Consider the following 12,912-nt stretch of genomic DNA (forward strand, 5'->3'; position numbering starts at 1 on the left):
ATTTTGGTACTTACCCTTTTTCATTATCTGCTGGAACCAGTCTATCCTCTGAAGCACCAATCGCCAAAATACATGCTTGAGGTGGGTTAATAATAGCAGAGAAATTCTTAATTCCAAACATCCCTAAATTAGATATTGTAAAAGTACCACCCTAGAAGAAAAGAGATTAAAAATAGATCATGTTAATTGCTTCTCAACATAAAAAAAAAGACAAAATGTTACATGAAAAGACCTTAAGGTCATCTTTAAGAAAGGCCTATGAACTATTAAAAAAAAAAAAGGAAAGGAAAATGGTAAGCGCATAAATACACATATCAGAACATCAAGTTGTACAACCTAAATGTATATAATTCTTATTTGCTATTTAAATACAACAATAAAGCTGAAAGTGGGGAAAAAGGCCTGAATGGAATACACTTTAATGAAAATATACAAGCATTACAATATGAACAAAAGTCAGTTGTGTGCCTTTTGCAAATTGCTGGAAAATATCTTATTTTCAGCTTCTGATAGGTTATTCACTTTTTATTTTCAGGGCCTTGTGTCCATGAGAATACAAGGCATAATCAAAAGGTGGAAAATGCAATAAAAGCATTATGCTGCCCTTAAAAATAACGTAATTCTTAACATTCAGAAGGTAAATAAGTAATACTGTACCTGGAACTCATGAGGCTGGAGTTTACCCTCTCGTGCTTTGGTTGCTAAAGAAACAACATCATTAGCAATGGCTTCCAGTCCTTTTATATGTGCATTAAATACAATAGGTGTAATGAGTCCTGCAGGAGTGCTGACTGCAACACTGATATCAACTACATGATTTCTATTGCAAAAGAAAAAAGAAAAGGACACTTCAATAATCATCAACAATATTAAGAGCTTATGTGTCATGTTAAGCAAGAATATTGATATTTATCTCAGTCTGGCCTACTGTTCAGCCAGAGAGATATCTCTTCTGGTGTTTACATTTTGCTATGCCCTTTCCCTAACTTGGACTTTTTGCAAATGGACAAGAAATGGGGTTGGTTACACATAACCTCTAACTGCCTCCCACTTGCCTTGACTGGCAGGTGGAAAAGGCCCGGCATTCAGTGAGAATTAAACAAGAACTCAAAGAACTCCCTGGATTTTGAGATGCAGTGGACTGGCTGGAGCTGAGCCTCCAGGCAGAGCTTGAGCAGACGGAAGGAAGAGTGGAGGGAGTGGACTGCACCGTGGGAGAATCAAAGCTCAGGATGTAGGGTGGTGGTGTCTCAGGACAGAAAAATAGGGTTCCCAATCTGTATTATGCCACAGGTACCTTTGCATCTGTGTCCTTTCTCAGAGTATATATTTTTAACACACAAAATACTCAAATTACAAGTAACAAAAAAACACAACCAAACAAAAAGCCCCAACTATACTGAAATTCAATTACCAAGCTATTCAAAAAACAAAACTGCGGGTGCCTGGGTGGCTCAGTCGGTTAAGCTTCCGACTTCGGCTCAGGTCATGATATCATGGTTTAGGGGTTTGAGCCCCAGCTCAGGCTCTCGGCTGTCAGCCTGTCAGTGCAGAGCCTGGAGCCTACTTCAGATTCTGTCTCCCTCCCTCTCTGCCCCTCTCCTACTTGAGCTCTGACTCTGTCTCTCAAAAATAAATAAACATTAAAAATTTTTTTAAAAATTGTGACACATGTGCTTCTGTATTAATAAGATCAGGCAATAGGTCTAATAATTGCTACAATTTTGAAGTAGTGATAAGCAAAAACCACTTTTAAGACTCCTGCAACAAAGCTGTGATATGAAAATAGGTGATTTTTACTGGTCACCAGCACAAGTACTGTTAATACCTCTTTGATTTGTTCTCTACATTTACGGTAAGAGGAAATGCCAAATTTCAGTTAGAGGCTAGTGGAAAGGAATGACTTTTTCCCCCTCAGCCAAGTTCCCAAACTCCCAAATTGTATCCACAGCCTCCTTGGGGTCTGTGTAAGGGCCCGTGCTGATGTATTCTGCAATTGAAAAAAAGTTAAAACTTCACAGGAAGAACTCCAGCTATTTCTAGGCACAAGCTTTAGAATATTATGGTATGGGCTCAAAGTGCCCAAGCTGAGCCCTCAAAGTGCCCAAGCTGAGCAGGGCAGTGGGATTGTCACTTGTAAACATAAGGATGTGCTCTAATGATAGTGTGTGACTATCACAACTGGGCTCTAGCCAAGGTATGACATAACGAACACTCCTTTCTTAACTACCCTGTCCTCCTAAGAGAGTAAGCATGGTGTTTCTCACCTTGTTCACTGATGAATATAGCCAACAGTACATGTTCAATAAATATCTGTTCAATGGCTATATAAACAAACGGATGAAGGGCAATTCTACTCCAAGGAATGAACCCAAGAAAAATAAAAATGTAGGTCAACACAAAGAATTATACACATATGTTCCTAACAGCTCTCTAGAAGATACATCTTTGTCTTAATCCCAGAATCTATCAATGTGATCTTATTTAGTAAAAAAGATCTTTGCAGATTCAATTAGGATCTTGAGATGAAATCATCCTGGATTATCTGGGTGGGCCCTAAATCCAATGCCAAGTACCCTTGTAAGAGACAGAAGAGAAGACATGGACACAGAGGAGAAGGCCATGTGAGGATGCAGGCAGAGGTTAGAGTTATGCAGCCACAAGCCAAGGAATGCCTGGAGCCACCAAAACTGGAAAAAACAAGGGAAGATTCTCCCCGAGAGCCTACAGAGGGAGTGCAGCCTTGCTAACACCTTACTTTTGGACTTTTGGCCTTCAGAACTATGAGAGAATAAATTTTTCTTTTAAGCCACCAATTTTGTAGTCATTTGTAACAGAAGCCCTAGGAAACTAATATAGTCTATAAGGCATAGTAAGACCCTCAGATGTCCTCCCAGAGGGGGATGACAAAGGAAAAAGCATGAGTAGGTTACTGTGACATCTGACAGGATTGAAAAATGGTTTAGAGTTCTCCTGGGAACTTTCAGAAAGAACTGATGGTGAGTACATAGAAAACTAGCTCCTTCTTAGGGAACCATTAAGATCAGCCTGGTCACTATTCCCAGCATACTACATCTCTTAGTCATAAATAATATTTTTATGGGCATAAAAATATTAATACTGAATACTGATTTATCCAATATTTGTGCTGTAATCAATTTGTAATCAATTTGATAGGATAATGGTGTGTGTGTGTGTATTTTTTAGAAATACAAAAGTAAATACCAGGGGAAAAAAAAAACAGTTTAAAAGTTGTATTTGCCTCTTGGGAGTAGACCTCAGATTAACAGTTGAGTACGTTGGGCGCCCAGGTGGCTCAGTTGGTTCAGCATCTGACTTCAACTCAGGTCATCATCTCGCAACTTGTGAGTTCAAGCCCCACATGAGGCTCTCTGGTCTCAGCACAGAGCCTGCTTTGGATCCTCTGTCTCCCTCTCTCTGCCCCTCCCCTGCTCACTCTCTCTCAAAAATAAATAAAAATTAAAATTTTTTTTTTTTACCACACAAAGCTGGAGCACTGGGTGTTATATGTAAGTGATGAATCACTAAATTCTACTCCTGAAACCATTCTTTCATTATGTTAACTAACTTGGATTTAAAAAAAAAAAAAAAAAAAAAAAAAGTTGAGTAGGTCACTGTAAGCCAGGGAGCAATATTCTAAAAAAAAATTTTTTTAATGTTTTATTTTGAGAGAGAGAGACACACACACAGAGTACAAGTAGGGGAGCGGTAGAGAAAGAGGGAGAGTTCTGAGCTGTCAGCACAGAGCCTGGCATGGGGCTCAAACTCACAAACTGTGAGATCATGACCGGAGCCAAAGTCAGATGCTTAACCAACTGAGCCACTCAGGGAGCAATATTCTAATGTATACACTCTTATTTTAATAAAAATTAAATAATAATAACATAAAAGAATCTACATAGTACAAGCCTAGGCACAGGAGTCAGAATCCTGGTTCCAGTCAGTTTTGCTACTTCCTAACAAATTAATCCAAGGAAAGTTATTTAACTCATTGAGCTTCAGTTTCTTCATCTGTAAAATGGAAGTGAAAGTCCCTAATTCATAAGGTGGCCATAAGGATTAAAATGAGACAACATGTGAAAGACAGCACCATGCCAGCCACATGCTACCATATACTTTTTTTTAAATGTTTATTTATTTTTGAGAGATTAAGAGAGAGAGCACACGAGCAGGGGAGGGGCAGAGACAGGGAGACAGAGGATATGAAGTAGGCTCTGCACTTCAGGAAACAATATTAGTTTCCTGAGACGCAGAGCTCAAACCCACAAACCGTGAGATCATGACCTGAGCCGAAGTCAGATGCTTAACCAACTGAGCCACCCAGGAGCCCCACATAATATTAACAAATATGTTTCTTGGTACTGTTTTCAATTTGCCTTCATTAAAGTTCAGCAGAATTAACTGGTAAATAAAAAACATTTCAACCTTACTTTCTAAAGTTTGTTATCAACTTTAATTATTCATATCTGTAAATTTACCTTCCTTTCCTACACTCAAAGAATTTGTAGTCCTTCCTAACTAAACATTACCTCGTCAACAGTTTTACATTGTTTTCAATCTGTTTTGCCTATGGAAGTCATCTCCCTCCTGTATTCCATTTCTCCGCACCCCCTACATTCCTAGTTCTACATGAGAAACCACAAGAAAACTGCTGATGGATATACACCTTCCCCAGCAGTATCTTACTTACTGTCTTATAACTGTGTCCAGCCAAGAAGAATTGGCTTCAGGAACTTTTAAACATGCCAAAGCTGAAGCTTTTATGATGAAGTCATTGACAGAAATTTTGCTTCTCCCTTCTAACATCTGCAAAGACAAGAAACCATTGTATTTTCTTCAATTCTCTTCCTGAAGACTGTAACTATATCACCTGGCAGGGGATGTGAGAGGGGCAAACACAAATGTCCTGAGGTATAAAGGATGAAATGAAACTAAATTTGGTTGTTTCAACTTTTTTAACGTAGGTCTTTTCAGCCATAAGTTTCCCGCTAAGCACTCCTTTACCTGTGTCCCATAAGTTACGGTATATTAAAAAGGCCGCCTTTTTCACTTATCTCAACAAAACCAAAAGTTGGTTCTGTGAAAAAATCAACAAAATGATAAACGTTTAGCCAGACTGACAAAGAGAAAAAGAAGACTCAAATTCCCAAAATCAGAAATGAAGTAGAGGACATTACTATATGTCCTACAGAAATAAAAAAGATTACTGGTAATACTATGAACACCTATATGCCACAATTAGCTAACTCTGAGAAAAATTCCTAGAAAGACACAAACTACCAAAACTGAATCAAAAAGAAATAGAACCTCTGAATAGATCTAGAGCTAACAATAAAGAGACTGAATGATAATTTAGAAACTACCCACGTAAGACAGCCTAGATCCAGACGGCTTCCCCAACTGGTGAATTCTGCCAGACATTTAAAGAAGAATTAGTATCAATTCTTCACAAACTCTTCCAAAATAGGGAACACTTCCCCACTCATTCTAGAGGTCAATATTAATCCAATACCAAAACCACATGAAGATATAATAATAAAAAAAAAAAACCCAGAAAAAACAAAACTACAGACAAGTATAATTTATGAATATAGATAACAAAAACTCTCAAAATAACTCTAGCAAACCAAATCCAGCAATACAAGAAAAGGATTATTCACCATGACCAAATGGGATTTGTCCCAGGAATGCAAGGATGGTTTAACATCTGAAAATCAATTTATCTAATAATGTCCTAATGGAATGTAGGACAAAAATCACACAACCATCTCAACAGACACAGAAAAAGCAGACAAAATTCAACCACCACTTCATAAAAACTAGGAATAGAAAGGAAGTTCCCCAACCTGATGATAAAACAGATCTACAAAAGCTCATAGTCATCATCATCATACTTTAGTGGTAAAAGACTTACATCCCCTTAAGATCAAGAACAAAACAAAGACATCCACTTTACCACTTCCAGTCAACATTTTGCTAGCCAGAGAAGCCAGCCAGAGAAGTTGCCCAAGAAAAGGTACCCAAATTGGAAAGGAAAAAGTACAACTATGTTTGCAGATGACATGATCTTGTATATAGAAAATCCTAAGGAACACACTAAATAAAAAATAAGGTTGTAAGATACAAGATCAATATACAAAAATCAATGGTATTTCTATACAATAGCAATGAACACGAGATTTATAATAGTATTAAAAAGAATAAAATACATAGGAGCAAATTTAACAAAAGAAGTACAAAAACTTACACTCAAAAAATTATAAACATGATTGAAAGAAATGAAAGACCTAAATAAATGCAAAGACACCCCCTGTTCATGGAGTGGGAACACTGTTAAGAAGGCAATACTCCCCAAGTTGATTTATCGATTCCATGAAGTCCCTATCCCTATAGGAAATATCCAAAACAGGCGAATCTAAGATGGAAAGTAGGTAAGAAGTTGTCTAGGGTTGGGGAGGATGAGAGAGGTGGGGTGGGGGCTATGGCTAAGGAGAGAATGGTTTCATTTTGGGGTGATAAGAAGGCTCCAAAATTTATTGTGGTGATGGTCACAGAATTCTGAATATACTAAAAGCCACTGAATTATAAACCTTATATGGGTGAATGGTATTATATGTGCATTATATCCAAATAAAGCTGTTTAAGAGAAATGAATAAAATATTACATTGGACATATATTTTTCACGCCTGATTTTCAAATAAATTATAAAATAGCTTTAACATTTTGACAATGAAAGTAAGCAATCAACTTTAACCTCTGTGCCAGTTAAAAAGCTCTGTTAATGCTTCATTGCTTCATTCTTTCATGCATCTAATATTTGAGTACTCCGTTCAGACATATAGCTCTAAAGCCCTGGATATAAAGCAGTGAAAAAAATGGGTAAAAATTCTACTCTCGGAGGCTTACTTTTTTTTTTTTTTTTTTTTTTTACATGTTTACTTATTTTTGAGAGAGAACGCACATGCACAAAAGGGAAAAGGGCAGAGAGAGAGGGGGACAAAGGATCCAAAACAGGCTCTGCACTGATAGCACAGAGCACAATGTGGGGCTCAAACTGTCAAACTGCGAGTTTGTGACCCAAGCTGAAGTCAGATGCTTAACCAACTGGGCCACCCAGGTGCCCTGGGGACCTTACAATCTAAAGGGGTGGATAGATAATAAACATACAGCGTGTAAAATAATGTCACATGATAAAGAAAAAAAATAGAGGAAAAGAACTAGAGGGAGAAGTGACCACTCACCCCAATCCTCTTCCCTTAATTTTAGAATAAGGTGACCAGGAAAGACTAGAGAAGGTGATATTGAGTCAGATCCTCACGGTGGTAAAGGAGGAAGCCAGATAGATGCTAGGGGGTGAATATTCCATGCACAGGGAACAGCAAGTGCAAGGGGCCTCAAGTAGGAGTACACAGGTGGAATGTCAAGGAACAGCAAGGCAACCATTGTTTTTGCAGCAGAGTAAACAAGTAGGAAAAGTAGTAGGAGGTCAGAGAGGCTACAGATAACCTGTGTAAGGCGCTGAATGCTGTTCTAATGCCCTCAGTGCCACTGGCTTTTACTTTTCACTTCTTTGAAAACATCTTTCATATCCCTCTCCTACTCCATTCTTAATGCAACCGTCTAGTCCAGACCCTTATCATGCTTACAGGACAAGCATAACTAGTCTCTGCCATTAAAGCACGCCACTATATATCTATTTCGACTAAACTTACTTAAAATATTGCTATCATCATGTCACTATTACTGGTTTCTTCATGTCTAATTCATCAAGTCCAAATTGTTCTGCTTGTAAACAAGGTCTTCCCTAAACCAATAACTGCATACCCACCCTAGAAAAAGGTAGTCTCTCTTCTACATCTGCAATATTTACTTCCTTTCTTAAAAGCATTTTACCTCTATGGTATTCCATCATTAGAATGAACTTTCTACAACTTCTTTGCAATTCAAACACATACTACTCTACATGGCTTAACCAAGTTTTTCTTACACCACTGTGAATTCCCCAACTACTTTTACTGGGTTCCTCCTCTGAATTCCTAGAACACTTAACCCATACAACATAATTTAGCAGACAAAGGACATTACCATAAAGAGATTGATGTACAAATAAGAATTTTTACTTTAATAAAAATTGCCTTCTCTGTTTTTCACATGCATTATCTCAATTAGATTATAAACTGAAACTCATGGAGAAGGACTATACCTTATTCTATCTTCCCAAAAGTGCCTTATACTGAACACTAAATAGGTAATTGGTACTTAACTGCAAACACAGAGTAAACATACTCTTATCTAGCTTATCTTATCTAGCTTCATGGGATCACAGTGACTGAGGTAGGCTACAATGGATCCAAGGCAAAATCAACTTTAAATAATAAGCTTTAATCAAGGGTTAGAAAATAAAAATTGTCTAAGATATTCTCTCGGCAAGTTAAAATTATGAAGACACCATTTTCCAACATCAACTGGCATATTGGAACAAAAAATATGGGCAAAAATGTATATGTTTAGTGGGGAAATACAAACATTTTAGAATTTACAGAGTTGGAATTTCCAGACCTTTTACCTTATTAAGTTCTTTCCGTACCAACAAAACTTCTCCCATATTTACGTCAATGGAAAGGTAATAATGAGGTATGGTTTGCTTAGACTGCATTAACCGCTGTGCAATAACCTAGAATCAAAGACATTAAAACATCACTTGTCTTAAGTGGTTCTTTTCTTTATTATCTAATTCAGGACTCTGTTTGCCCCTTTACTAGCTCCCTGGTAATGCTTACCTCAAGCATTATAACTGGAATATGGAGGACTGCACCGTAACCTGGGCCCCTTCTAGTGGTGTTTAATCAATATAATGTTTGTTTTTCCCAAGTATCTAATTGGCCAAAGCAAACATCTTAAACTAGTCATCTATGATTCCCAACTAAAAAAAGTCTCTGTTAGTGTTTCAAACCATGAATGCAATTAAACAATCAGGGTAAAGACGCCCCCTATGGTGCTGGTTGCAGATTTAGGGTAATATTCTTACTCGGCGAATGTTGCTGACTGGGACATCTGTGAAGACACCTGTGGGAACGGGTGCCACTCCTGGACCCGGGGCAGGCACAGCAGCTGCTGGAGCCTATAGGGAAGTAAAAAAGCTCTTAGTAACTGACTCAATCCTGGCATATACAACTGGGGCAAGTCAGTGACTCTACAGATGGCAAAGTACAAATTAGAAGGCTTAGAGAAAATAGCTATTTCTATCCCAAGAGAGCAAAAGGGACTCTTATTTGTACTGTGCTTACACAACAGTTCTGATTTTAATTTTTATGCTTAGAATTCTGTAATCATGTCTTAAGTATCATTTTTCTTTGTTCAATGATTAGTTTGTTAAAATAATTTTGTATCTGCAAAATTACCTTCAAGAAAAGCAATCAAAGCATTCTTAAACTGAAAGAAGTAGACATAAACATAAACAAGGTAATTATTTTTCTGGACAGTGTTAAAAAACAATGACAAATCTTTCATTTTAAAACAAACATCTAAATAACTAAATCATTTTCCTTACTTTTAGCTAATAATCTTAACAATTTAAACCAACTAAACATTAGTTGATTGGTTATGTGGATTTAATCCCTGTGTGGAATAATTAACCACATAAAATTCAAACTCTATTCAACCAACTTGTAAGCATGTTTTTAAAAAGAGCCAGTCAGGGATGCCTGGGTGGCTCAGCCAGTTAAGCATCCGACTATAGTTCAGGTCATGATCTCACGGTTTGTGGGTTGGAGCCCCGTGTGGGGCTCTGTGCTGACAGCTCAGAGTCTGGACCTGCTTCAGATTCTGTTTCCATCTCTCTCTGCCCCTCCCCCACGCTCGCTCGCTCTGTCTCAAAAATAAATAAAACGTTAAAAAAAAAAAAAAATCAAAATAGGGCCTGAGTGAGAAGGAGGGTTTGTTAGGAAAAATTCAGTACCACTGGAAAAAAAAAATTGGAATGAGTGTCAATGTAGCATTATCATCTTTCCTTTTTTTTCCTTTTTAATGTTTGTTTATTTTTGAGAGAGAGTGCACATGATCAGGGGAGGGGCAGAGTGAGAAGGGGACAGAGGATCTGAAGCAGGCTCTGCAGTGAAAGCAGTGAGCCCGACGCGGGGCTCGAACTCGTGAACTGTGAGATCATACCTGAGCTGAAGTTGGACGCTCAACCGAATGAGCCACCCAGGCAGGCGCCCCTCATCTTTCCTTGTGTATGCTGAATGATAGCACATTCATATCTATATAGTGCTAGCCAGTGAAATTAGGCAAAACACAATTCTGGTCAAGCTATTTCATTCATAAATAATGTATGAAAGGGTCTAACAGGTTGGACAAAACATTTTGCAGGAACAAAGTGCCAAAAAAAAAAAAAGCCAAATGTAACTCACAGGAGCAGCTTTAGTAGGCACAAAAGAGTCGATATCCTTCTTGATGATTCTGCCGTCTGGTCCCGTCCCTGGAAGAGACGCATAAATATCACACATGTGACAGCACACCACTGGTTCCTCTGGGATATCGACACTGTGATCCTGAAGTGCAAGTTCCTAAGGGTTCTCTACCAAAGACCCTCTGAAGTGGTCACTGCTCTACTCCTGCACCTTAAAGTTCTCTCTAAAAAAAATAGCAGCTTTTATGCAATTATTAATTTTGATTCACAGAGTGCTCTTGTTTGAGCTGTAGCCGTTCTTTTCTTAATTACTACAGCAAATGCTCCGTTAGGCGAATGAGATAACCGCTACACTACAGAAACCCTGTGGCAGCAAATGCTCTTTGTTAAGTATTTCTCTTTCAGAGTTTTGTATCAGTTGTTCTTCATTTTTTTATGTCCTTTACTTTTAAATTGGGAAATACTGGCATACGGCTAATGCTGAATACAATTTATACCTCCAAAACAAAGTCTAGCTGCCTCTTCTCCTAGGCAGCTCCAAAAAAAAACCCTTTCTGAATCTTGAAATGGATCTCATTTGAGTTCTAGATTCGTTTGATTGTAAAGAACTCCTTTTGTACAGAGTCGACAGGACAACTATTTCAGATAATTTTTTCACCCCAAAATAGCTTGAATAACTCTCAGCTGCAATGATCTTATCTCTATAATTGTTTCTTTCTCCTGTGGGCTCCATCACTCACAGCTCTGTCACACCTGCCAAGGCTCTAACCTGGCCTATGTCAGAGGCCTGGGAGTGAAGTGTGTGCAATGTCACACGTGGGGAAAAATCTTTAAAATCCTCTCACAACAGGTTGAGTTTTATTTTCACTCAATTTCCTTCCTCCGCCCATCCACAACCAATCAGCTTTAACTTTAGACCCAAACAGATTCCTGAACCTTAATTCTAAGGAGATTCAGAATTTAGTTATTTAAAATACCTTTTAAACTGGCCCACTTCTAGAAAAAATTTGGTCAAATTGATTCATCTTCCCCCAAGGCAGACTTTTAAAAGGATTCTTGTTGTACGCAGTTCGTCCCAACTCCTTTCCTTCATTATGAAAAATGAGTTGGCTAGGATTGTGCTTATCCTCACCCGGAGCTCTAGAACAGAGGTAGCAGTACCCCTATTAGATTAGCCTCTTTTATAAAAGACAGAACCCATAACCTCCCATTACCACCAAGGCTGATCTGGACACCACAGCCCCTTGAGAGGAGGAGACCTACAGAATCATCTGCCTTTGGTTGGACTTCAGCCACCCTCAAGAAATTCCCATTAGGAGTCAGCTGAAATCTTTTAAATGTTTCTGTCCATCTCCCTACAGAGGCACAACAGGCCATCATAAAGCAATATGGTATAAAGGGAAGAACACCAGGCTAGGAGGAAAAATGCAGGGCTGTGTCAGATAAAAATTAGACACAGCCTCTGTGCTGGTCTTTTTAGTCTCATCTGTAGGACACAGGTTATAATGCCGGCCCCTGCTCGAAGGAATGTGTGAGCACTGATGATCACATGGGATAGTGATGTGAAAGTGCTTTGCCTCAAAGAAATAGAAAACAAACATGGGGACCTGGGAGACACATCAAACTTGGACACTAGGGTTTAGGCTTTAAAACAGTTTCTGTCTGGGACACCTGGGTGGTGTCTTTCAGCACAGAGCCTACTTGGGACTCTCTCTCCTTCCACTCCTCCCCTGAGCATGTATACGCTCTCGCTCTCAAAACAAATAAAAATAAACGTAAAAAAGGAAGTTTCTCCCCAAATGATTACAAGTAGTCATATTTGCTAAGTCATTTGTCCCTCCAAGAAGGGGGGGCAGGGGGGGGGACTAGAGGTTGAGTTCAACAGTTCACAGCCAAGGATTTAAATAAACATGCCTTCTTACTGAACTCTCTATCAAATAAATACTCTTAACAACAAGATTTGGAGCTTCTGGGTTGGTGAACACATCAATGTGCTAGGAGGGCAGTCCTCCGAGCGAGGGCATGCAAGCTTTGCACCCCCCCACCACAAACCACTCCTCGTCCTATGCATCTCTTCTACTGACTGCCCCTGCACATCCTTTACAGTAAACCAGTAAGTACAGTGCTTTCCTGAGTTCTGTGAGTCGTTCTAGTGAATTTTCATACCTAAAGTGGGGTCTTGGGAAGTCCTGACTTATAGCCAGTGGGTCTGAAGTATGGGTGGTCCCTGGGACCTGCAACTGGCATCAGAAGTGGGGCTGAGCCCTCAAGCCTGGGGGGCCCGATGCTAACTCTGGATAGTGTCAGAACAGGATTAAAGTGTTGGATACCCAAATGGTAGCAGATAATGGATTGTTGGTGTGGAAAAAAAACATACATTTGATGACAGAGAGGTGTCAGAAAACCCCACGCAATCACTGATCCTCTCAGCTTGCTTATTCTAGACCATTCCTTCCTACTGCAAAATTTCTTCAGTCTCACC

At 38.9% G+C, this 12,912-nt stretch overlaps 1 protein-coding gene across 1 annotated transcript in view; it reads right to left on the reverse strand.

Moving 5' to 3' along the window:
• The window catches only part of DLAT (dihydrolipoamide S-acetyltransferase), a 28,955-nt gene that overhangs the window by 2,533 nt on the left and 13,510 nt on the right, over positions 1 to 12,912 (reverse strand). The window contains exons 8-13 of the mRNA XM_078432734.2: positions 10,432 to 10,499; positions 9,051 to 9,143; positions 8,589 to 8,696; positions 4,712 to 4,827; positions 658 to 820; positions 15 to 151 (exon numbers count right to left, since the gene is read on the reverse strand). Of these exons, the coding sequence (XP_078288860.1) occupies positions 15 to 151; positions 658 to 820; positions 4,712 to 4,827; positions 8,589 to 8,696; positions 9,051 to 9,143; positions 10,432 to 10,499 (685 nt within the window). The remainder of the gene's footprint in view (positions 1 to 14; positions 152 to 657; positions 821 to 4,711; positions 4,828 to 8,588; positions 8,697 to 9,050; positions 9,144 to 10,431; positions 10,500 to 12,912) is intronic.

This window comes from Panthera onca, chromosome D1, assembly GCF_046562875.1.
Source record: "Panthera onca isolate mPanOnc1 chromosome D1, mPanOnc1 haplotype 2, whole genome shotgun sequence".
Classification (NCBI taxonomy): Eukaryota; Metazoa; Chordata; class Mammalia; order Carnivora; family Felidae; genus Panthera; species Panthera onca.